Below are 25515 nucleotides of genomic sequence, written 5' to 3' on the forward strand. Positions count from 1 at the left end.
TAAGTCATGGTATGGTATGCTGTACATAATCACGGAAACTGTCAGTGTGTCATTCTGTCTGTCCCACGTTTTTCTACTCACTGACATGGTCAATCTATGTGAAACTGCAAATAGGCATTGAGGATTGGCATAGGTAGAAGGTGGCAAAGCTACCAATGGGTATGGACTACTACTATATGATTAACACAATATTGGTAATCAAGCAAGTATCATACCCTTCTTACCAGAAACCCTGAGTACAGAGCTGATCTTCCAGGTGTCTTGTAAGTGTTTATTGGGTCAAAAATATCGTCCGTGGGACAGTTGTAAAGCTCTGACAGCTCTGCATTAAAATGATCAACATATTTATCATAGATTTAATATCTACAGAAGAAGGGAAAGATATCTGTCAGCTATAATTGGTTGTTTCTTGTCGCATGACATGTGGCACGCACTGCTGCATTCCAAAAGTGGAACTCTATTTAATTAAATGGGCGCTCTGGAACGCGGACGCGCCACAAAGGTGTCCCTCTGATGTTTGAGTGCACCTGCCCTACGTCTACATTGACAATGAATTTAAGGGCGCAAAAAACACGGCTAACATGCTAACGGTAGCAATCTTGATGCACACTGCTCTTCCGGTCAGCCTGTCACCGGTTTAGCCCTGGTGGCGCTGTGCACAAGCAGCAGTGGTGGGCGAGGTGGAGGCTACAGTTGTTGTTGTTTTTTTCAATTTTTTTATGTTGGAAAAACATGCTAGACGGAATATTAATGATACCTGAGTATTTTTGTAGACTGGAGGAAACTTTATCCTCTTGATTTTAAAGTTTTAAACACATGAAGAGTTTGGTCTCGTGCACAGGAGATCAGTTTAATTCTTCTGTGTGTAATTTTGCAGACATGATCCATATCTTGTTACATACTGAGATCAGAAAATACCTTTATTAATATCGTGACAATGACTTTAACCATATCATTCAGTCATAATTGTGACTGACAGGGAAGAGGAGAGAGAAACCGTGACACACATCAGCCAGATTTTTCACCCACTGCCATGATATCCTGATGAATTTTGCAGTTTCAGTTTAATACTTCACCTCCAGTGTTAACATGCTAAAGCCTCTGAGCTCAGCTAGAGGACTGACTAAAGGCTCTTCCACTCCAGCAGCTATAGATTAACAGTTATCTCCATGAGGGATGTTGCACTTCATTCTTTTATGAGCAGGTCTGCGGTGAATTTATGTACGGCGTTACAGAGGCAGCGCCCATGCAGCTGTTTGCTCGTATCGCTCCAATAACGGATGTTCTAATTCTCGCCAAAGCCCGTCTGATTACTGAGCCGGCACCATAACCCGATCACATGCGAGCATTTGATGGCATGTAGGCAGTTCCCCAGCATGTTGCCACGGAGATGGTAAATGAGGTGTTCAAGGGGGAGGGGACACGGGCTTGATGATTCATGTTATCAATCAGAAGGTTATTTTTCTGTATTTCACACTGATGTAATCGTCCTAAAAACACATTAACATTGAGGGAGTACTCCGCAGAGAGATAATGGCTGGATATTTGTGCTGTTATTGAGTCAAACTCTGCCAGGCTTGAATGACGGATGTGCCTCACATGCAGATGGAGGCTGTGGCGTGGATAAATGCGGTCCGTCCAAATCACAATTAGAAAATAAATAAATAGAGTGTAAAGACAATGATGAGGAGGGGATGGGAGCGCGCGATCATTCAGGAGAACACATTTGCGGAGAAAAGAAGCAAACCAAAACGAAATGCATATTAGTGCCATTCATATTCATGACAGTTGAATAGAGGCCATTATGAACCACTTTCAATCACATTTGCATTTACATTACGGGCCTGTGATGCAACTGTAAACCTATGGAACAAATGGTGCTGAGGCAAAAGTGGTGCAAACAACTAACACGGGTACTTCCTACTCCGGTGAACACCTGTACATGTGTGTAGGTAAAAAATGTGTCATATAGAAATACGGTAGGACTGTACGAAACAGTTTGAAGCTTCAAAGCTTCATTCATGACACTGACATTCAAATTCTAATTGAAGTTCGCATGCTGTGCAGCTTTTAACTTGTTTTGCATGTCGGTTCATTTTGTTATTTCTTGCTAATTTTTCAGGTCATTTCTTTTGTCGCTTATTGCCTTCTTCCCATGTTAAAAAAATAAATAAATAAAGCCAATTTGCTCAGATTTTAAAGGGTTTAACCCAGTATTTCTGCATCATTTCAGGATCAGCCTACACTAATATAATAAGTATTATAGGCCTACTATCTGTACAGTTAGATTCCAGTGGTGGCTGTTAAAACCATAAGTTGTGTAATAAAGATGGACGACATGCCAGCTTCCCAAAAGTGAAGCCAAAACATCTCGATGGTGGCTGGCTGCAATATAGGCCCGCCCCCTTCATGTTGGTGGATGGGACATGGACACAACTAAAAACTCAAAGTAGACGTCAAACTTTCTTGTAGACTTCCCAAAGACGGGTTCTGTCATTTTAGGTAGTTTCTATCACCCTGATGTTCAGGTGTTCATTTTTCTTTTAAGTCTGGTTATGGGAACTTAACGCCATGATTGACAGCTGTGTGTGCCAATCAGTATGCTTGCAAACTGCACAGACTCTGGCTCCAACTGACGTCACCAGCACAAGACATACTTGCAGACCTTTCAGTTTTTCCCAGGACATCACATTTTGTCTCATTGCCTTCTCCCGGTTTGCTCCCGGGGTCACAATTGTTCATTATTTCTCCTGATTTATGACAAACTTTCACATTGTTTTTTCCTTTTCGTTATCACAACCTGCATTTGGCATTTGGCACTGTACAGCGTGTATAAGCCCTGTATTGTTTTCTAACCTTCATGCCCCCTCTGTCCCGCCTCCGGCCCTGGAGGAGTGCCCGTCCGACCTGCAAGTGGACATCTTGTCTCACCTCTGACAGCATTCGTGCGTGTAAATCTGACAGGATGCTCTCGCAGGGGTTTGAAGGGTGCCTCAGGGGTGAGGGGGAACCTGGCTTGCCCTCATCCACCGCGGTGGGGTACCCAGCTGCCTTCCAGAGACCGTGAGCCTCCTGTTCTGCCTCGCTTAGGCATCCAGGACCCAGGGGTGTGTGGGCCAAGGAGGACAGCCGGCTGTGGGTCCCTGGCACAGGCCAAATCTACAGCTTGGCCTCCCTCCGGAAACAAAGTCCCTGAAACTGAATTTTATCTGGTGGACGACCCCCAAAACCGTCTGCTTTCATTTCAAAATCCTCCCTGTTTTTGAGGTCTTAAGGTCGGCGAGTACGGAGCGAGATGGCAGCAGCCGTATCCAAGATATTTGGGCTTCATTTTTTGACAGTGGTGGAAGTGGAGATGTGTCATCCATCTTTATATACAGTCACTGAATCCAACTGATGTGATCCAAATATTTCCAATAACTTCAGAGGGATGTTACGTCCAAAACAAAATTTATTATAAAAAGATAGATGTAGTTACTTCACGTAATATTCTGCCTCAGTCGTTGGCACGAACCTTTATTAACATGGCGGTCGAGCAATGATCTTAGAGCACTGTAAATTATATTTATTCATTAAAGAAAGTTGATTTAATAAAGAAAAAACGGACTCATTTTATCCGATGATTCACTTTATTCAAATTGAGGATTTTGTTTTATATTTCTTAGGGTGATGACATCATAAAATATGACGACAGACATCCGAGGCTTCGTCTGAAAACCTCAGTAGAAGCTTCAAATGTAAAGACATTTGATACAGCCCTAATTTACAGTGCGTGCTTGTCTGCCAACGTGTCTTATATGTTTGTGATCGTATTTCGTCTCGAGTGCGCCCGTCTGCATGTGCGTGTTTGTACATTCACCTAGAGACTCAAAAGAGCTCTTCTACGGGGCTGTATTTTGCTATAATGTGCATCCAAGAGTTCATCGGGGAGAGCTACAGACGCGCACTGGCACTCGATTGCCAGAAGTAAAAGCTTTGTGGGTGAGGGGGGGAAATCCCTCCTGCTGGATTTACGCCTCGCCACAGCCGACCCTGTTTAAAAGCCAGTTGGATACAAGAAAGAGGGAAGAAACATAAGAGCAAAAACAGGGCGGTGAAAGGGAATATTCACTGCCGCCGCTGCTGCTGCTGCTGCTGGCCTGAGTGGAAAATAATATGATGTAATAAATGGTATGTCAGAAACAGACCTGCCCACGACAGCCACTGAGTCTGTGCGTGCGTGTGTGTGCATTCCTGTGCATGTGTGTGTGTGTGTGTGTGTTAAGGCCTCTCCATTAGCGCTCACACAACATCAGAGCAAACAAAGCCCAGAATCATCAATGAGGACGAGTACAGCTGAGGCGATGGCGGGGTGAACCCTTGACAATATGAGCCTAATTACACACAGTTGTCTCCACAGAGCCATAAATCAATGCTTGTAGTGAATCCTAAACAGCAAAATCAATACAGTTGCGTCTCAATGGCCATAATGAGAATCTGGTTGAAGGCAAGGATTTTAAATCAGCCACATATTGGCTCCTTCCAGCGCTCTAAAGCTCAGCAAGGTGTGAAACGCATGTTAAATTACAGTAGGATGATTAAAACACAACGGGCATTCTGACATTACGAATGTGTAATTCTAACGAGAGGCGGTTTTACAATCAAAGTCAAATAACACAACAACATTTCGCTGTGATTAATAGAGTAATAATTAAAATCTTTCTCTTGCTACTGTTTGTAGTGATAGGGAGCGGTTATTAATGGCACAGCGGACAGGGAGTCACTGTGAAGAAGAGCGTGACTCTGTGTGTGCAGGAACAACATGCAAACTGCCAGGGTTCCTGAACTCTCATTTGTGTTCATCAAACTTCTCTAAATTGTTTGTGTAATGAAATTATGGCCGTCAGGGAGGCCCGGGGGACATCAATTAAGCAGATAAGCAAATGAAAATAAATCACTTTTTATCAAATGTGTGGCCGCCCGCCTGTGTGTCCGGTAAACACGGGGGAAAACAGGAAGTGATTCTGTTCAGAGATTTGAGGCTCCATAAATCGCGGTGACAAGCGATCGGGATCAGCGCTCTGTTGGCAGAGCTGTGGGAAACAGAGCGAGGACAGAGAAAACATGACTTCCTCTTCATAGCTAAACACAGAGGGCATAACATGTTTTCGATTTTCAGAATGCTGCAGTGTCAATTGTGGCACCTGCTTTTGTCTTTTGACGAAAATGAATATTAGCTTTAGTCAAATTTGAGTTATTTCACTCTTAGAAATGTCTGACTGCTGACGATGGATGTTCACTCTTCTAGTTGTTTGCGACCATCTCTCTCAGTCACTCAGGATGCTACTGCAAAATTTTAAATCTGCTCTCTCCTCTGCTGCTGTCAGCTGTCATTTTAGGCAGAACTGTTGTGTCCCCCTCCACCACGTTCACATCCAGCCACCGTATCCAGAGTCCAGGACAAGCTCAACAAAGGCTCATTCCTCTGCTTATCAAGATCATCAGCACTTCTCCATCTTCTTCTCATCTCCACCACCTCTACCACCATCAGCGTCTAGATCTCGGGGCGGTTCCCTATTCGACTATGGCTTCATCACCTTCCTTAAGTCATACCATCTTAATGGGGTCTAATTGCAAAAGACGTTGCACATTTTTCATTCTTATGTGCACATGTTAAGAAATATTCTTTTTACTATAAAAACGAGTCTCTCCTGATTGAAACATATTTAATATCAAAATGATGGAGCAGTGTACTTATTATTTGTTATTTTTATTCTTTAAAAGTCACCAGTATGCAGGACACAAAGTCCCTGAAACTCAGTTTTATACGACAGGTATGGTGTCCTAATGCTGTTCAGTGTGCATGACAAAAGCAGACTGTTGAAAACGTTGTGCGTAAAGATGACATAAGGTCTGTGTTGGTTTAGATCGTAAATTTTTGACCGTGTTATGCAGTGTTTAAGTGTATAATAACAGGTAATACGTGAGAATATATAAAAATAGGACATTGAGTCGGTAGTGGACTGTACGAGATGTCATTTTGATGTAAATATGGATTTTCTTGGCCTGCTGTTTTGTTTTTCTTTTTTGTATTCTCAATAAACCTTGTTCAACGTTTTCCCTGCCTCATGTGAGCACTGTGGATCTTCAGAAAAGGAACAGAAACACGAGTCAAAACCGAGACACCTCACAGACTTTAGCCTGGTTTCCACCAAACACTTTCAGTATGGTACCTTTGGAACCAACAGTAACCCTTCAGACATGGTACCTAGACCCTAGTGTTTCCACCGCAAACAGTACTCTTAAGTGTGGGCGGGGTTGTTGTCACTCACTGCTCCGTCCAGCACTCACTGTATTTCCTCCTTTATCAGTCTGCACTTCGTTTATCGTCCACAGAACGAGGCTGCACGCCGACATTTTCAGAACAAAATAAAACAGGCTGCAGTGAGAGTCTCTCTCCATGGGATATTTAAAAATAGCAGGTTTGTGCATTTAGTCCTTTTCAGGCAAGCTCAGGGGTTTAGTGTTGCTGGAGCCCACAGGAACTATGCTCTGTGACGCTTTTTTTTTTCCTCCAAGTGAGAATTTGATCAATGCAGTTTCATTTCATAGTTACAGTTTACTAATAAAACTCTCCACAGTATGAACAGAGGTTACATGAGCCTCAAAACCAGCCACAACTCAGCCCTGAGCAGAGTGACCGTCCTCTACTGACCAATCAGACTGCAGTGTTCACAGCTCCACCTTTTAGTACCAGATCTGTGTGCTAGGTACCCCAACAGAGGGGGGACCAAACATGGGGACAGTACAGAACGGTTCCATTGGTACCATCCACAACTTTTCACAGTGGAAACGGTAAAAGCTCACCAAACTGTACCATACTGCTCAGTGGAAACGGGGCTTTTGTGGCCTAGGAACTTTGGTATGTTGAAACAGCCATTGATTATGACTGTGTGTGTCACTGTCGTTAACCTCCTACAGTGCCGAAAAGCGGTTTTACTTTTTCCAAATCTGCATAGCAACAAGTCGTGAAGGCCATGGTTACTGCAGAAGGTTTATCTCGAACAAAAGGGCGGGGCATTCAACTGTTGGAGCAACCACCAGCAGAAACATAAATCAGCGCCTATGATGTCGGGAACACTCAGTATGTGCAGCAGCTGAAAAAGTAAAAACGTTCATGAAGCAGTACCCTACATCAATGTGCTGGAAACATGAGGTGGTGGTCAGATGTACAGTGGGTATAGGGGACTATGGGCTGTGTGAGTGCCGCATGGGAGAGCCACAATGAGGCGAGGCTGCGCTGTTAATGGATGTGATCACAGCTTCCTGGTGAATAATGCAGCCCTGCTAATTGGCTGGATTAATAATTGATGGGGGCGTGTTTGAGGGGGCGGAGGTGGGAGCTGCAGTGGATAAAGAGCATGCAACCGCCTTGTTAGAGAAGACTTTGACTGCTACATGTTGTACATCTGTCTGTGCTTCCTCCTCCTATTGATGATACGACTGTAGTGGGAGGATGTGACCGTGTGAGACGAAGATGTCAGAATAAACAATCGCTCTGACAACATAATGATATAATGAGCCCCAGCCCCGCCACATGTTTGACGGTTAAAATGACTTGGGCTCAAGTCAAGTCCCACAGGCTCCACAATGTTGTTACACCCTTAGTCCAAACTGACCGTGGCTGACCCACAACTAGCCAGCTGCGTAAATAAAAATGACTGCAATAATGCCGAAATGAGACATAAGGTATTGATATAACACGGTCAGTTGTTACACATGCCTGGCATTGGATGTGGTGATCCGGCTCAAACTGACAGGAACTGATGTTGTTTAGAGTGGGGCGAGACGCCAGCTGATGAGAAGAAATAGGTGTGGCAAAAGAATGGGACATAGGAGGGTAAGAAAAATAGATTTTACTGTAAACTTGATTTATCTGCTGTTCTCGAGGTGTCCAGTTTCCAGAGGATGCATAAACCCTGCCCATAAAGGAGTCTTGTCTCTTCGGGTTAACACCTTCAAACCACTGTTGTGGTCTTACAGGAAACAATAGGATCAATATCTCAGGGTGTGTTCAAAGGATTTCTGACAACCCCAAAATCATTTGTTCCAGAGTTCAATGGGCGCCACACACAAAAGAACAGAAAAACAATGACCTGGTCTGATCACTGAGGCCAATAAAGACTACACCTGTGTTTGTTTGCAGTGCAGAGAGAGGCAACGAGAAGAAGAGTATCTGGAAATGTGGCTTTTGTTTCTGGTTTGTGCATCAGAGCACCAAACATGTACCTTCACAGAAGCAAGTTTTAGTCTTGAAGGAACAGTTCTGCACTTTTCCAGAAGTTAGATGAGAGGATTGATACCATTGATGTCTGTCCACTAAATATGAAGCTACAACAAGGAGACAGTTAGCTTAGCATAAAGAATGGAAATAGGGGGAACAGTTAGCCTACCAGCATCTCTAAAGAGCATCTCAATCTCTGCTTCTTCTATCCGTACAAAAACCAATGAAGAAGAAAGAAATACACGAGTGCATAAACCCCTGTAAAACCACAAATTGTCATTTTTATATTTGAGCAGATTAAACACGATATAAAATGTGTAATCAGTGAGTTTCAGAGGTGCTGGTCGGCAGCTTTCGTTACCTTTGCACAGATCCAGGCTAACTGTTCCCCCAGTCTTTAAGCTAAGCTACGGCTACATCCACACTAATTCAATTTTTTTAGTTTTAAAACAGTAATTAAAACAATCTCCACACACAAGCGTTTCAGCACCATTTCAGAAATAATCTCTGTCCATACTAACTAGCAACAGATCATGAAACCCGGTACTAAATGAGCCCCTGGACTAAATTACCAAAGACCGTAGCATAGATAAGCTCCAGCGTTATCGATTCTTTTATCAGTACTTCTACACATTTTGGTTTAATTCGTTATCATCCTGCAGCCTCTTACCTGCGCTCTGTACCAGGGCTGAACTCCTTCACATACACATACACACGACACGGAGTAAAGTTGGTGAACAGTAGAGAAACCACGGTGGAAACAAAGTGAAGATAACTCGAAATTTACTCAAGTTGACAGCAACTATGCTTGTTACTGTGAGTGCAATTAAACCTTAGCGAGTAAAAGGCCAATACTTAGACAGTGATATTCAATATGCTCTGTCCACAGTCTCTCATCTACCGACACTAACGTTATGTTTTACACAAGGACAGCACGCTAGTTCAGCTGATAGCGAATTGTTACTAATAAGCTGAAATGACAGCTGTCTGTATGTAGACTAACTTAGTTTGACACTTATCTTAAAATACTTTTAAACTTAGCTGCTGGCTGAGACAAACAGCCCCAGCTCTCTACACCAGCACTAATGTTACCTGCACACAGTGAGTCACATCAGCAGAGAGGGAGCAGGACAGAAGGACAGAAGACAACGGGACTGACTTACAGTAGCGATGTTTCCATCAGCCTGTGTAGATGCGCATCTAGAAGTATCGCATCGGAAAATTATGATGGAAACGCCAAAATTCGAATTAAAATCCCCTGATTCGTACAAACTAAAATACGCTCACTTTAGCCGGGTTTTGGTTGATTAGAAAAAAATGCTGATTCACAAAACGGTGATGACTCCATGGTGATATCCACACTCCGGGTCGGGAAGGCGGTAATGCATTTACAAGCTGGTTGCCAACCGCCAGAAAACGTAGAAGAAGAAGAATGCGAGACTTGTTTTGTTTCCGGTTCTGCGGAAAACTCGCGAGTTCATAGTTTTCACCAAAGTCCGTACATTTAATGGAAACACACAGGATTCATATTTCTTTTAATGCGCATTTCCCAATGATTCCAATCACTTTTGGATGGAAACATATAGCTAGTGACTGATAAATACTAAACCTCACTCAGTATTGTCATGTCAGGAATATTATTTATATAGTGACGTTGCTGTTGTGGAAACTACTGCTGCTGCTCTAGTTGCCACACTAATTTTTACATGTTCAAAAATCCTGTTCTGAATTTATTCTTTTTCAATTCATTTATTTTCTACAAAGCAAATATTCAGAAATGAAAAAGAAAAGTGTGTCGATAAAGTAGCGAATCGTTGTATTTCCACCATCTCATATAGGCTCAGTAAATCCTGGAGTTCATTGTTGATCTATTTGTCCATATTTCTTCCTTTTTGTTTTGTTACAGGCAGTTGTTTATGTTTTGTGTTGTCTGTTGTTTTAAAAAATGGTGGTTGCCAATGCTGCATTGGCTGTGTTCGACAAGCTAACGTACACTTACGTCACTCGTGGTTCCTCCTGTGCTCTGAGAGTACCTACTCGAAAATAGGAGCTAAAAAAACGTTCCTTCAAAACGACTCTCTAAGAACAATTGTTGGGTGCAGACACAACAAAACAGGGAGTTCTTATGTTGTGTTCACACCGAGTGTGAATAAAACAATTCTCGTGAGTAAATTACATGTAAGGTCAATGAAAAACGTGATTAGATGTGAATTCCCGCCGGGCAGCGCGATGGATGCAACATGAAATACGTGAATCAAACGAGTAGCGCAATTTCACATCATGCACCAAAGTTGAAACATCTCAACTTCAGCGACCAATTTCCACCGCAGTAACCTTTTAGCATTGAGATCCTTCAGGGACGTATGATGCCGAGGATGTACCGGCAAAAATGCATTCACTGATTCAGCGATTTCTCGTGTGTGATGGGAGTTATTCACATGTATGAAGCCAGTCAACACAAAACGTTCTAGTGTTCAAACTTCTGCGAGTAACTCGAGTGTTTGGTGTGAATACAACATTAGAACTATGAGGAAGTTCCTCTGCCTATTATCTCTGTTTCCGGCCATCCAGACTAACCGAAACTGGGTCATTACTGTCTTCAAAGGTCTTTGTTTTAGGGGGTCAGAAACATGGGAGTCGTGAGGATACTCTGCTAAAGCTGTGCGTTTTAAAACAAAAACAAATTAGTGTGAATGTAGCTCAAGATAACCGAATGTTGGCTGTAGCTTCAAATTTACCGGACAGATATGAGAGTGGTATGCATCCTCTCATCTTATTCTTGGCAGGAAAAGGAATAAGCGTATTCCTACAAATTGACATTTCCTTCACAGATGATTACATAACTTTATTGCCAGAATGTGTCTTCTTAACGGTGGCGAAAAGCTTCTCCAAGATTTTGCATCCGTAATTTCCCTGCCATGATTCATCTCTCACTTCTTTCTTTACTGAGGAAATCTGTTCCCCTGCTCCTCACATTAACATGCAAATCCTCATCTTTAGGAGAATAGTGGAAAGAAGAAGAAAAAACAGAAGACGCCCTTTTGTGTGGCGTCGGAGCACTGAGGATGTTCCTTCCTGCTTCTATTAGCTGGACATGTTCCTTTGACAGCGATCTCCCTCCTGTCTAATGTACAGTCAGACCTGGTTACAGTCGCAATTACTAGTGTTCAGGTTAAGATTAATTGAATTACTGGGTGGCTTCCCTGCACTCCTCTGTGGGCGTATCAATCACGGCCTGTGCGCTACACGGACCCTTTATCACCCTCCTCCATCTTTATGTAAAAAGACGCAGGCTGTGCTGTTGCACTCCATCTATCAATAAACGGGTCCGGGGTGGCAAACTCATTTTCTAACACATTCCTCTCTTTAATCAAGCAGCCTGGCATTCGGAGGCAGTTAGTAAAAGCTGTCCGCCATCGTTTCTCCAAATGAATAAAATGTTAGGGAAAATTAAAAATAGAGCAGCTGGGATTGTAATGACCCTCGTGACAAATAGGCTCTGACTTCATAGAATATTTGTGATACATTTTAATTGATGATTTGTAAAGAGAAATCCCGCTATAGAGCGCCGTGAATGGCTCTTTTGTGCCGCGCGACCTTTTAAATGTAAAATACAATAGCCTGTATGTAAAGTGTTTGAACAGCTGGATTTCTACTTGAGGAACCAGGTAGCTTTTTCAAAACCGCACATGCAATGAATCCGCCGTGCTTCTGTTTGAATAAAACAGCTCTCAAGGCAGATTAAATGCCACTCTGTCATTCTCTCTCCATTCACCACCTCCATTATTAGCTATTCTAAAAAATTGTGCAGGATTTCTGGTCACAGTCTATAGTGCTGCCAAACCCTAATCTTCAGCATGTTTTATTTCCCTCATCACTACCATGCGACTCTTTGTTCGTCATCGAGCAGGAATATACAGAACACGCTGGATGTGGAAGTGCTGAAAGCCCGAAATTAACATCTGAAGGAAATAATGTGTTGGCCTCTTTGTCAGCCGTGCCAAAAAAATGCCAATCCCTCATTTCAGATGGACTCCAACAGCCACACACACTTGCGCCTCGAGCTTAGCTACAGTATAATTCTGTGTTTTGCATGGAGACAGAGGTTGGGCAGTCACATAGAGGTTGTGCCTGAGGCCGTCTGGCGTAGCCTCTGCCCATGTCTGCGAGACGGACGCTGCCAAGGCGACTGGCACTGGCCATGCCCCCGTGGAACAGGAGAAAAAGGATGTTTGGTGCCATCCTATCACCACACAGGCAGCTGCAGATAGCACACATGGCAAGTGTGTCAGAGTCCGTGCCTTTAAGCGCAGAGGCAGAGAGGGAAACGGTCCAATGTTTGGCCAGTAAGCCTAAAAAAGACCCTTGAATTAAGTGAAAGACTTTCCCGCTGAGTGAACGGAAGTAAAAGGCTGGAAAGATGAACTTCCTTGAGTAGTAAACACTTCTATATTTTTTTAAATTTTACAGGGAATTGAAATACAGGACTGAGATGTGTGCCAGAAAAAAAATGAATATGTGGCAGAAGTATTTTAAAGAAAAACACTACAGTTGGAACGGAAAATGGTGGACCCAAGAGGAGAGGGCTTCCTTCTTTTTATTGGTTCCCAGGCTTTCCACAGCTCTGGTTCTCCCTCTCTCCCTGTCTGTCTCTGTCTTTTTGTCTCTGGTGGAAAATATGGAGGGCTCCCCGTCCTGTGATAAAGCTGTTGCCTGTGAGATGGGAAAGAGAGATCCATCACGTCGAGGCGTTGGTTTACCCTGCCAATCCGCACCACTGAGGGCTGTTACGCGTACATGCTCCATCCATGCATCATTTACCGAGCCCTTCTGTGCCCAAATAACATGGGTTTGGCTGCACGTTTGTGAAATCCTAAAGCACTCTGGCAAATCCTCTGAAAGTCTCGATATGCATGAATTCTGGAGGTTTTTTTGCGGTTTGTTTAGTTCGCTTCTTCGAAGAAGAGAGAGCTGAAACAGTCTCGTCTAAAGCCCCCTTGACTCTCCGGTGCCAAATGATAGGGTTACAGTCTCTCTTTGTTTGTGGAAGGATAACACTTAACTTCCATCAACCTTGGACTGCCAAGAAGAGAGAGGAAAAAAAAACCCCATCGAGGAACAGAAATACAGTACAGGAGGAAAATTGCAAACATGATTCTTTCTTTTTTCATTACAGTTGTACAGCTTGTAAAGTGCCTGAAGGCAGAGCTGCTGTGATGTTAGAAAACATTACCTGGAAGGTTTCCACGGAGTTCAAGGAAAATAAACATCCCTGACATTCATGGGCATTGCTTGAAAAGCACTAAACTAGTAAAGGGCTTCAGGTATATCACAAGAAAACAGAGCTGCAGACGTAATGTCTTGGAAAGGTCAAACATTTTAACTTCAGAAACGATAAGACGATAGACACGATTGCTGTGTGCGTACACTGAACAGAAAGATAAACACAACACTTGCTTTTTGTTCAAAGTTTTCACAGGTTTGAGTTAAATTGTGGTCACAAATTTGAATAAAAGGACCACTCTAAAATGCCCAGTTTAATCACACAATCAAGCAGCAACCTCCAAGACTACGGGTGCTTTCAGCCTTAGAGTTGTCTTGCTTTGGTCTGAATCAGGGACTAATTTTGTTCCAAAGTTGTATAATTGCCTAGAGTTGGTTCGTGTTCTCACGGCAGCATTTACAAGTGGACCAGGTAAAAAGCCTTGTGTGAGAAAGCTGCTCTTGATTGATCAGAATTTCCATGTGGGAAAAATCTAGGAAGTAAACCAAACGGTGAAGAAGAGTACACTTGCAAGATAAATGTGACACTTTCTAATGTCACAATGGAGGGACAACTACGCAGATTTTAGCGCTGCTCATCGTGGAGACCACCTGAGTGTGATTGCTGTGTTCACACCTGCCCAAACGAACCGCACTTAGGGGGCTAACAACTTTAAGTCCGATTGAAACAAACCAAACAAGGCCTGAAAATTTAAGCCAATGCCGAAGTGCCGCAGTTCATTGAATGCCTACTTGAGGCTGGCTCCACAACAGAGTAAATCCCCACAGGCTCCACCCTCTCGTCCAAAAATGGTCATATTTGGCTCCAAAAAAACAAGATGGTGCAAGCCCGAATTCCGAACTTGAGGCTACACAACGGCTGTTTGCAAAACAATGGGTGACGTCACGGTAGTTACGTCTTAAAGTCTATGCACACAACACAACACCACAGATGTCACAATTTTGAGGGAACGTGCCATTGGCATGCTGACTGTAGAACTGTCCACCAGAACTGTTGCTCATGTACTCAATGTTAATTTCACTACTATAAGCCGCAGTCCACATGTAACCACACCAGCTCAGGACCTTCACATCCAGCGTCTTCACCTACAGATCATCTGAGACCAGCCACCTGAACAGTTGATGCAACAGTAGGTTTGCACAATCGAAGAATTTCTGAACAAACTGTCAGAAACCGTCTCAGAGAAGCTAATCTAACATGCTCATCATCCTCAGCAGAGTCTTAACCTGACAGCAATTCATCACTCTAATTCTAATTTCTAACTTGTGCTGTTGTGAGGCCGGTTGGATGTACAGAAACGACATTGAAAACATCTTATGGTGGTGAAATGAGTTTCAGTTTACAGGCAACAGCTCTGGTGGACATTCCTGCAGTCAGCATGCCAATGGCACACTCCTTCAAAACTTGGGACATCTGTGTCACTGTGTTGTGTGATCAAACTGCACATTTTAGAGTGGCCTTTTATTCGGACCATTTGTAGGCACACCTGTGTATTAATGATGCTGTTTAATCAGCCACGCCATGCCATGCTACACCTGTCAGGTGGATGGATTATCTTGGAAAAGGAGAAGTGCTCACAAACAAATCTGTGACCAAAATCTGAGAGAAATAAGTCTTTTGAGTGCAAAGAAAAGTCTCAGATCTTTAACTTAAACCTGTGAAAAATGGGAGCAAAAACAAAAGTGTTGTTTAAACTTTTTGTTCAGTGTATTTTTGCTCAGCCAAGGACAATAAAAAATGACCTCCGTTTGAAATATGAATCCCAGAATAAATGCTTCGTAATGTATGGGCTAATACCTCATAAAAACACAGACAGCTGCTGAGCCGAACGGGCCTGAGATACGACGGGGTCAAACAGGTTGCTGACGAGTGTACACAGGAACCCCAAAAGTGAATAAACAACAGAATCCTAGAAACAATGTAACCCGATCTTAATGTTACAGTACCATCTGCTGGCATTGTGAACTCTGAGGGTGGCACATTCTGTGGGTGACCCTCCTGACCGTGATCAATCACACTCCCTTTCTGCACATGTTCATCAAAGCTCCTGGAGTTCCTGATCCCAGAGGCCTGGAATATTTGCATGAATGTAGCCAGTTACTTCATCTTGGTTAGAAGTCAACAAACAGCTCTTATTTTAAGTGTGTCAGGTGAATGCATCAGGTGTGAGCGTCTGGTGGAGATCCAGGTGGTGTCTGCAGAGCGCCCTGCACCTGCTGCCTGTCCTCACTCACCCATCGGGGGGCAGATTCCCAAGATGCCAGAGGGCAGCTGCTGACAGGCACTACTTTGGATAGTCCCCTTGCTTCTATCTGCCTCCCCTGCATGGGGCCTCCTGGGGTCAGCTGCTAAGGGCATTCAAAGATGTCGGTGGGGGTGGCGGAGGTCAAGGAGTTGGCAAGGAAGGGGGGACTACAGTCATGGGTGGGTTGCATGCCTTCAGCAGGAGGTGAGCGTCCCGGTTTTACAATTATACTCCCCGATAATCACTTTCACAATCCGAAGGCAGCTTGGAGCTCATGCTCAGGAGGTCTCTGGTGATCACGTTACCTCCGCTGTGTGTGCCCTCTACAACCCCGACCCTGACCCCTCCACCCACCTCGGCCAGACCTCTCTACTCCACCTGCCATCCAAAAACCTGACCCTATGTTAGCGGATGTAGTGGAAAACAGAGCCAGTCAATACCTAAATCTGAAAACACAATGTTTAATATTTATACCGTCTCTTGTGAAGCATTGACCATTTTTAGCCAAGTACACACTTAATGAGTTCACAGATTTAACCCAGCCGAAGGTGGTTTATTTTGGACATAACTTTATTTAAAGCTTGAAGGTAGACCTGCAGGTTTCATACACTGGTTAATACCTCTCCCTTCCGCAATAAGCCCCACTCCCACATCCTGTTTCATGACGAAGCATGTCTAACTACATTAAAAAATTACCATCCAAAGCCGTTTCCCAAGACCTTAAAGAATATTTCATTTCTGCTTTGTAAGTATTTTCCAGTATGGAGTCAGGCTAAATTAATCGAGCGGTCAATCAATGGGTTAAAAAATGGGTTTTAAAAGTCTTAATTGTGCCACAGAGAAATGCTAAATCCTCGCAAAGCCTCACTAAAGAGTCCTCAGAGATACATTTTTTAAGTGTTTGCACACACAGACACATAACAGAAAAACCCTGATGTTCCTCTTATTTTTGGCTGATATAATTATATAAATCCAGACAGCCGAGTGAGGTATTTTAGCGTTGGTATACAGTGTGGTGCGAAGGGAGCGGGGTGGTGAAGACCAAAGTATTTACAACTCTATCGCTGTATTTAAAACTCTGAGGAACATGTCATTCCTGTATTCCGGGCCGGGTTACATCCAAGGGCAGCAGCCAGCGAGCGCCAAAAGTACACTGGAGGTGCTTACAGTATGCATGCTCACATAAATATGGACACACACACACATATACACACACGGTTAAATCTGGCCTCTTGTTCCAGCTGGTGCAGCTACACAATAAATAATGTACACATGCATGGTACAGCTTGTTTTGTATGTTATACTGTTTTCAGTGTGGTGTTTGTAAAATTGTAAAACTAGGGTTTAGAGGTTTATAAACTGCTTTAGAGCAACTTCTACAGCAACTTTACTGTCATAAAACATAGGTGCAGATTTCAGGAGGAGGACGCAGGGGTCATTTCCCCCTTAATATTTAGTACATGTGCATTTATCCCCCTTAATAAAAACATGAAACTAGCAGATGACTTTAATTTTGACCGAACTGAAGACATTTACATCATAAATTGATGCTAAAAAGGCACAAAGTGGCGCATAAAAATACACTAAATTAAGTGTTTCATCTATGGATGTCAATTAATAACTGCCAAGAATATTTCTGAGCGATTATTCATATCGGTCTATAGCTTAATTTTGCTGTTCTTCAGTTTACTGCACTGCACAGGTCTGGTGGAGGCTAGCTAGCAGCGTCACTCCTTTTGGCGATTACTGCTAGTAACAGCATCCCAACCCAACAACATTGCTGTGGAAACACTGTGGATAACCTTTCGGTCTCCTCCCACGTCACCCTGGTTAATAAGCGGCTTTCTTTAGAGTTGCAATCTTCCTTTAGTATCGGTAACACTGTTAGCTCCCTTAGCACAGTTAGCAGTCAGTACATTTACATGCACAGATAAGTCAAGCTAGGGTTATAGCTCGACTAGGCCATTCAATTGGACTACTGTCTTTGTACCAGTGTACAAGTACAAGAGGGGAATCGATTTATTGACCGAAGTATGTCCGACTCTGCTACAATAGGTGGCAATATGCCCCCTTTCTACCTGGTGGCCACCATGTTTCAGCAGCAACACTGTCCCACCGTTGGGTGGGTGATACTAGCAGTAACCGCTACTTGCCAATTGAGCGGCGCAGCTAGCTTTCACCCAACCCAGGTGATGCACAGTGCAGTGCAGCCAAGGTTAACGTTAGCTAACAAGTGGAGACCGGAGCATGGGCAGTAGGAACTATGTTTCTGTATGTTAGCGCAGCAAAGCCAACAGAAAATAACATAAAAGGCAAAACATTTACATCAACATTAAAATTTCACCACCTCTAAAGGAAAGTGTTTTGAAATGTGGTGCTAAAGCTCACTGAGGAAAGGCCTCTTGTATTTTATGTGATTTTGCATTTTTTCTTTAAAATGACATCCCAAGTGTGATGCTCAAAATTTTATGTGTCCCCCCTGCTGCTGAAACAAAACCTCCACCCTCGCTCCTAACAGACACACAACCGAAGAGATCCACAGTCATTTCTTCACTATTAACATCCAGCCTCTCCCATTTGGAGTTATGTCATGCTTTCCACCACTCCTCCAAACCTCCCCACACTCAGAATGACAAGTGAAATGTCAGGCTGCAGCGAACAAGGCCAGAGTTTAAACTCTGCCACCCAATTAATTGACACACACTCTAAACACAGCCAACGTACAGTATGAGAAACTTGGAGGTCGGCCTCGTTTCAGACGCTGGGAATCCAACAGCTTTTCACCGTCAGCACATGACAAATGTGAATTTATTTTCTTTAAGTTTTACTTTTTCTTAATGGTCTGGTTGGGTCAACAAATCCAACTGGGTAGCGCTAATGTAGGAAAAAAATGCTAATCACTAATGAAGAAAAAAAAAGAGGCATTCATGGAATTTAAACACAGCATGTATTATTATTGCATACATTTACATCTGGATCCTGACTCTTAGTAAGAGAGAGAAAGTCGAGCTGCCACACAGGCCGCTGTAACGACACAGAAATACGGATCAGGAAATCCAGATCCTATCGACACCGCCGCTTTCTAACACAAATCCCCACTGGGTCACTGCTTTTATGATCAAGAGCCATTTTTTATTACCATTACAGAATGTCCTTTCAAATAAGGCCAGTTTTATGAAGAGGGAAACCCCTAATTTAATGTGATTCTTCAGTTTTTCTAGCCGAGCACACTCTTTTCATTTGCTTTCTCGTGGTTTTAAGTGTCGCATACATGAAGGAAAACATATAAAGGAGAAGCCACTGACTCAACTTTACAAAAGATTTTCTGATTTATAATCTGCTGTACACCTTTTAATTTCCTGGACCTCAAAGTTGTGGTGTGTTTAAGCCACACGGAAAGCCTAGTTGTGTGTGTGTGCATTTATTCCTACACTGACTACGGCTGTGTTTGTTTGTGTCTCGATAAATATGCGTGTGGCGGAGTTGGCGGCAGATTGCCCTTGTGTTTAACGGGTCACACATGTTTTTATGAAGGATAATTAACCCATTAAGGGATCTGGTGGAGGCTAATCCGACCGGTCTGCAGACATCAAACAGGGACTGCGGCTGGGTCTAGACAGGTGAAAGCTGGGCGTTTGGTAACCCAAGTAGGCCCAAAACATAATACTGACTCCTCTGTAGCATGGACCTCTGCTTTAGTTCACAGTGTTTGTGCTTGACCCCCTTGTTCACTCCGAGTGTCCATTTCCACAACAAAAGCCTAACAGGTTGTATGTGATTATACGGATACACCGCTGAGAAATGTGCAGTGAAATGTAACACTGACTGACGGGGCGATTGGGCCGGGTGTTGGTTTCCTGTTCAACAAAAGGTCCGAGTTTACCGAGAGTCTCCGGCGAGAAAAAGTAAATGTGACATTTTATTAAGGGAGCTAAAGCTGTGTTTTTAGTTCAAAGTGCAACACCCCAGAAAAAAATCAAAGTTGTTACCAAGATTTGAATAAATGCAGATGGTGAGACAGAATTTCGCCCAACTTTTTCGAGGTCTTAGGACACATAAAAGTGGAGTTTAAAGCTACCAATGTTTCATGCTCTGACAGCCGCGGTGCTGTCAAAACGGGAAATTTTATCCCTCTCAATAAATCACAGATTTTTGCATCATAGCTTTGGGTGTGATGGAAATTCCCACAACAAGCCAGAGGAGTATAATTCTGAGAGAGAGCTGGAAAAAAAAAAGGAAGGAGATGTTGCCACGTCACATTAGGAGTTTAGAGGTGTTACAGTACACATTCCCATCGGGACACGGAGACGGGTGATTCATGCCGAGGACACATATCAGCCCTGACAATAAACAAAGAGTCTCCTGAGATGGAAGCTTCTGCGTTTTAAGTATTCACTGCTGCTAATGAATGGAATCGCATAATTCAAGCAAATTGGACACGGTGATTAGTCACAGAAAATCTGTCCTTGTTTTGCACAAACACCAACAGATTGTTTTTTATTTTAAAGGACAGCATTACTGAGTATTCAACATGTACTGGGAAGCACGGAGCTGCTTCTTAGCATTCGGGAATTTGTTCTTGACAAATTATGATGTGTCAGATGAGTTTTAAACGTTTGTGCAACCTTGAAATCTTTATTGGTACAGTAACTCTGGCACCGAGGCACTAACGCTGCGGCCATCTTTGACGAGGGACCGGTTCAGCCTTATTTCCTGGTTTCGACAAGCACTTCTGAAGTGCACAAAAACACGTCCTCGAGCCAGCAACTTCAAATGAACGCGACTCAATCAAAAGCTTCCACAAAAACACAAAAGCCGTCAACAGGAAGACTCTCAGACGTTGACGAGATGAACTCCTGCAGAGCGGGCCGCGCTGTTGTAACAGTTATTTATTCCTCTTTTCATTTCAAGGGTGCTTCTGTTTTAAAATGGACAGCATTAAGGGGAACCGGCACTAAGGTCCGTCCTTGGAGGCACGGTCCAAATTCCAGAGAATCTTGGCAACTCCTCGGGATAGATGGGACCCTCATGGATATAAAACCCCACAATGGATGAATAGGTAAACAGAAGGGTGTGAAAGAGTGATGGCGAAAAGAGAATGTTCACTCTCAGAGAGGCACAAAGAGGGAGGTGTGTGAGCGGGAGATGGGAGAGAGCCAGAGTGTTTGGGGGTGGAGGGGAGAGGGGGCGAGGAGCGAGGAGGGTCTGGAGGGAGTTGTCAGTTAGGGAGAGTAAAAGTTTTGTCTCCAGGCTTTTAGAGGGTGCTGTGTGTAGTGTTAACTCAATCAAAAGGTGAATTATACCTCCCGAGACACTCAGGTAACCTTTCATTATGGCCCTAATCCTTCTTAATAACAGAGCTGCAATGTCGGCAATGCCCCATTAGACAGAGAACCACTGAGAGGGAGAGCCATTATTCCCCACAGGCCCTGTGGAAATGTGAACACACAGCGCTCACTCACACACACTCGCTGTGACAGATGAAATCAATCACAAATTCAAGTTGAGCGAGGAAAAACGCAGCCCTCCACACGCAGATAGAGACAGCGGAGGAGAGTCAGTGTGTGTTTATGTGGGAGCAGAGTTTCCCTAAAGTTTCACTTTTGTCAGGCGAAGCTATAAAAGCAAAGTCAGACTGAAACTAACTCTCTGGAATAAAGGATCGACAAGACTGTAAACTTGTGTGTTTAACCTTCAAAGTTTGGTAAAAAAAAAAAAGTCATACTATAAAAAGTTTTAAGTGGTAAATTATGACACCATAAAACATTGTTGAAAATCAATCCTGTTGTATTTTTTCTGCAGTAAAATATATTATTTCAGCTTCTTAAATTAAGGTTTTGCACTATGTTATCCCCTCTTATCGGACAGTACTACACACTCAAATACACATATAAATTAATTATTTTGCTTCAGCTCATTGACACATTTGCTATCTTTAGGATCTCTGGTATAATTAAAAATAAAATCCTGTTGATTTTAAGAGCATTTGGCTGCACAGCACTACTTTAAATGGCTGTCACGCCTGTGTGGGAGTGGGTTTAAACAGGTTAATCGTCAGCACATCTTAAGTTTAACTTTTTAGAGAAGCTGTTTTGCTTTTTAGCCAAAAATTAAGACTTTCTGTGTTTTATTTATGAAGCAGGGTGAGTGTTTCTGGAGCAACTTCACATACTTCCAAAGTGCACGGAGAAGGGAGATAAATCCTGCAAAACTATTTTGAACAACTTTATTGTACATGCAATAAAGTTGTTCTAAATACTACAAGTGGACGCCTGTGATTAAATTATTCATTTGTAGGAGCAAGTGTGATTAAAGTCTGGGTTTAATGGAAAAACTGAGTTAAAGAGAGGGCAATAAATCTTATTAAAAAGCCATGTACAAAGTGAAAATGTGTGTTTACTGAGCAAATACTTATCACAGAAATTATACTGTTCTTTGGCGAGCTGCTAAAGGTCAAATAAATAAAGTTGCATTTAAAAATATTAAGAAAAAATTGTGAGAAACTTATAAAGGCATTATTTCTTCGACTAACAATAATGTAAACTGCAACTTAAAATTTTAAACACTGAATACTCGTCCTTATCTTATTTCCCAGCCTAATCCAGCTCCAGACCGTGATTCCACTATGGCCCTGACCAACTTTAAAGGCAGCCAACCCTAAAATGTGCAACGAAATGAGCAGCCTGATAACATCTAATGAAAACAGGCCTAATGTGGCGCAATAAATCAACAGGCTGTCCAAAGTGCTTCATCCAGCAGCAACAACTAGGCTGCCTCTACCAAAGCTGAGATGTTAAATAAAGATTTGTGGGTCGTGCAGACTAATCTTTATCAGTGATGAAGTAGGAGGCTTAATAAAAAAGTTGGATAAACACAATCTATCATCATGGCAATTTAATGAGTAATAACAATAAACAGGAGTTGAGTTGAGGGGGCTTTAATTAATGTATTTTAATATCTCTAGAAAAGTTATTTTCTATGCTTAATAATTATGTTGTGTTTAAGTTTAAATTCTGTAGGTTATTAATACTTTAATTTACCTGTACCACTCCAGCCCGTTCTCATAGTTGCGGTCGAAGAAGTGCGGCTCCGCTCCCACGGCTCTGATGTCCGGATGCACCCGGAGAAACTCCAGCAGAGCCCGGGTGCCTCCTTTCTTCACCCCGATGATGAGCGCCTGGGGCAGCTTCTTGCTCCCCTCCCCGAGCGGACTCACTTTACCTGCGAACCTCGGCGACACTTTCCTGGACGCGACTAGATCCGGAGGCGGCAAGATGAAAGCCTCCTCCAAGACGTGCCCCGCGCGCTCATCCGCGAGGACCCGCGAGGAGCGCCTGGCGGCCCCGTAGCCCATCAGCTCCGAGCCGGCGGTCCATTCGTACGCCAGCCGCTTCGTCCGCAGCGACCTCAGGTCCTCGAGGAGCCGGCCGGAGGTCGCTTTGACCGGCGAGGAGGTGCTGCAGCGGTCGGTGAGGCAGTGCAGGAGCAGGACAGAGGTGAGGAGGGAGCACAGCATGACCGCCGCTTTCCTGAAGATGCCTCGGGACGGGGGGTCCAGTTTGCGGATGCGGCTAAAAGCCATACCGGTCCCTGGGTGGTCGGTGCAGGAGCCGCAGCCATGCTAAGCACACATCACCGAGTCTTTCTGCCATGAAGAAACCGAGGAGGGAGTCTTCATCCACAGTGTGCTGCTGTGGATAACACCTGTCTCCTCCCCGGATAAAACACCAAATGATACCTGCTGCACACAGGTGAGACAGATGACACCCAAACTGACCACAAACTGCCAGAATAAAACCACGCAGGTGCTTTTACACAGCGTGGAAACGGTCCACACACTCAGGTGATAAAGTCTCTTCTTCCCTTGCTCTGTGCTGGATGTCACCACGAGCCCTGATGTACCACCCGCACGTGTATAGAGTTGTAAACTTGTCTCGCATGTCAGGCTGCTTGACAGGCACCTCCCTGGCCAATGGGAGGAGGAGAGAAGCAGGCAGGAGCCAATGATATTATAGGTGGGCGGGGACTGTGACACAACCGCTCGGCTAAACCAGAGGGAATTTTCATGTACAAACGTGAGGAAAACACACACTTAAAGATGTATTTCACCGCTGGGAAGAAAACTACAATGTCTATGCAGTAAAAAGATCTAAATACTTTCGAAATTGGTGCGACATGACACGAGAAAACACAGAAAAAGAGCTGTTAGCTCAAGAGGTAGAAAACCTACAACTACCAGAATGCAATGTGCCGCTCCAACGGCTCTCGCTGGTGGGTGACGTAGTGGAATGCGAGCTTGGCCGTTGGTTTAAACAGGAAACAAAATGGCGGCTGCCTGGTAACAAACGATCTGGAATTACAGTGAAATGGTAAGGAAAAATATGTTTTTTGTTTGTTTCTTCACTTTTAGGCAGCTCAGTAACGGAGTATTGTTTCATATTTTATCAGCTCTACTTTTCAGTCTTCCTATTTACAATACAGTGAACAGTATGGTGCCCACTTGATCACAACTTCTCATATTACAGCCAAACAGCAGGGGTGGGAGATATAGCCCTAAAATAATATGATATTTTAGGGTATTTTTTAAATAATATTCTCGATGATATGAACAATTAGTAAAAAAATAACAAATAAATATTAATTAAAGAAAATAGAATTGCAACAAAATAATTGATATTCAGTAAAAACTAAACTAAAATGATCTCTCATTTCTTTAGTTTGTGAACAACAACAGTAACTCAGTAACTACTTCTGTATACAATATTAATAGTTCAACAAAATAAAATCTACCACAAATTACATATTTAAACAGCTCCCAAATACAAAAAATGTCCCCTGGGATCTATATATATAAATCAACAGGTGATTTCCTTCTTTTAGTAAAATCCTAAATGATTGAGTTGTTTTTTCCACCTGGACCTTTATGCTCTGCCATTTCTCCTCTAATCATCACGCTGTAACCTGTGACAGGCTGTTATGATACCACAACTATCACACATTCACATACATGGAGGTTTTTGTCGAACTATGAGCGTCACGTAGGTTTACATTACCAAAAGTTTATGACAAAATCACTTGATGACACAGACTCCTGTGTGCGCACAGCGAGAGAGGAGAGGGAGAGATGCTGTGCTGCTGCCAGAGGAGCCGCTGAATGAGTTCCTCTGAGCGGTAAGTCACTAAAAGAGTCTGAGAAGTCCGGGGCTGTTCATAAAACATTCAGGACACCACAGTTTATTCCACACTACTGAAGCTGCTCCTCTTTTTGGAACCACTGTGGAGTTGGTAATAATTTCACTTTCAGCCATGCCTGTTGTTGCCGTGGGTAACGGTATGACGTCAATATGTCAACAAGTCAAAATATCACGATTTACAAAATGAATTTTTCATATGATATTAAAAATTATATCGGTATTATTGTTAACGAGATGATCTGGCACACCTCGACCAAGCAGTGCAGTAAAATATGTTTCTGAAGACATTTAGGTTCAAAACAGGCAACACAGTAACAGAATATTGGTTTGTATTTGATCAGCCCTGCCTGGTTTTACCATTTGATCTGAGTTTAGCCTGAGTTTTGAAGAGACACAGAGAGAGAGGTGGGTCTCTCTGTCGATCTGCATCTATAGTGCTGCAGGGAAAACCTTTATATGTAGGCTAACACTTTTTTGAACTTAATGCGTAGTAGATCTTTACCTATTGTACATACATTTTTCATTTATA

At 43.2% G+C, this 25515-nt stretch overlaps 1 protein-coding gene across 1 annotated transcript in view; it reads right to left on the reverse strand.

Annotated features, from left to right (window-relative positions):
- Positions 1–23693, reverse strand: part of LOC126399616 (heparan sulfate glucosamine 3-O-sulfotransferase 3A1-like) — a 55187-nt gene extending 31494 nt beyond the window's left edge. Inside the window, exon 1 of the mRNA XM_050059711.1 lies at positions 22833–23693. Within this exon, the coding sequence (XP_049915668.1) occupies positions 22833–23374 (542 nt within the window). The 5' untranslated portion in view covers positions 23375–23693. The remainder of the gene's footprint in view (positions 1–22832) is intronic.
- Between the last annotated feature and the right edge of the window lie 1822 nt (positions 23694–25515).

The sequence above is a fragment of the Epinephelus moara genome, chromosome 13 (assembly GCF_006386435.1).
Source record: "Epinephelus moara isolate mb chromosome 13, YSFRI_EMoa_1.0, whole genome shotgun sequence".
Taxonomy (NCBI): domain Eukaryota; kingdom Metazoa; phylum Chordata; class Actinopteri; order Perciformes; family Serranidae; genus Epinephelus; species Epinephelus moara.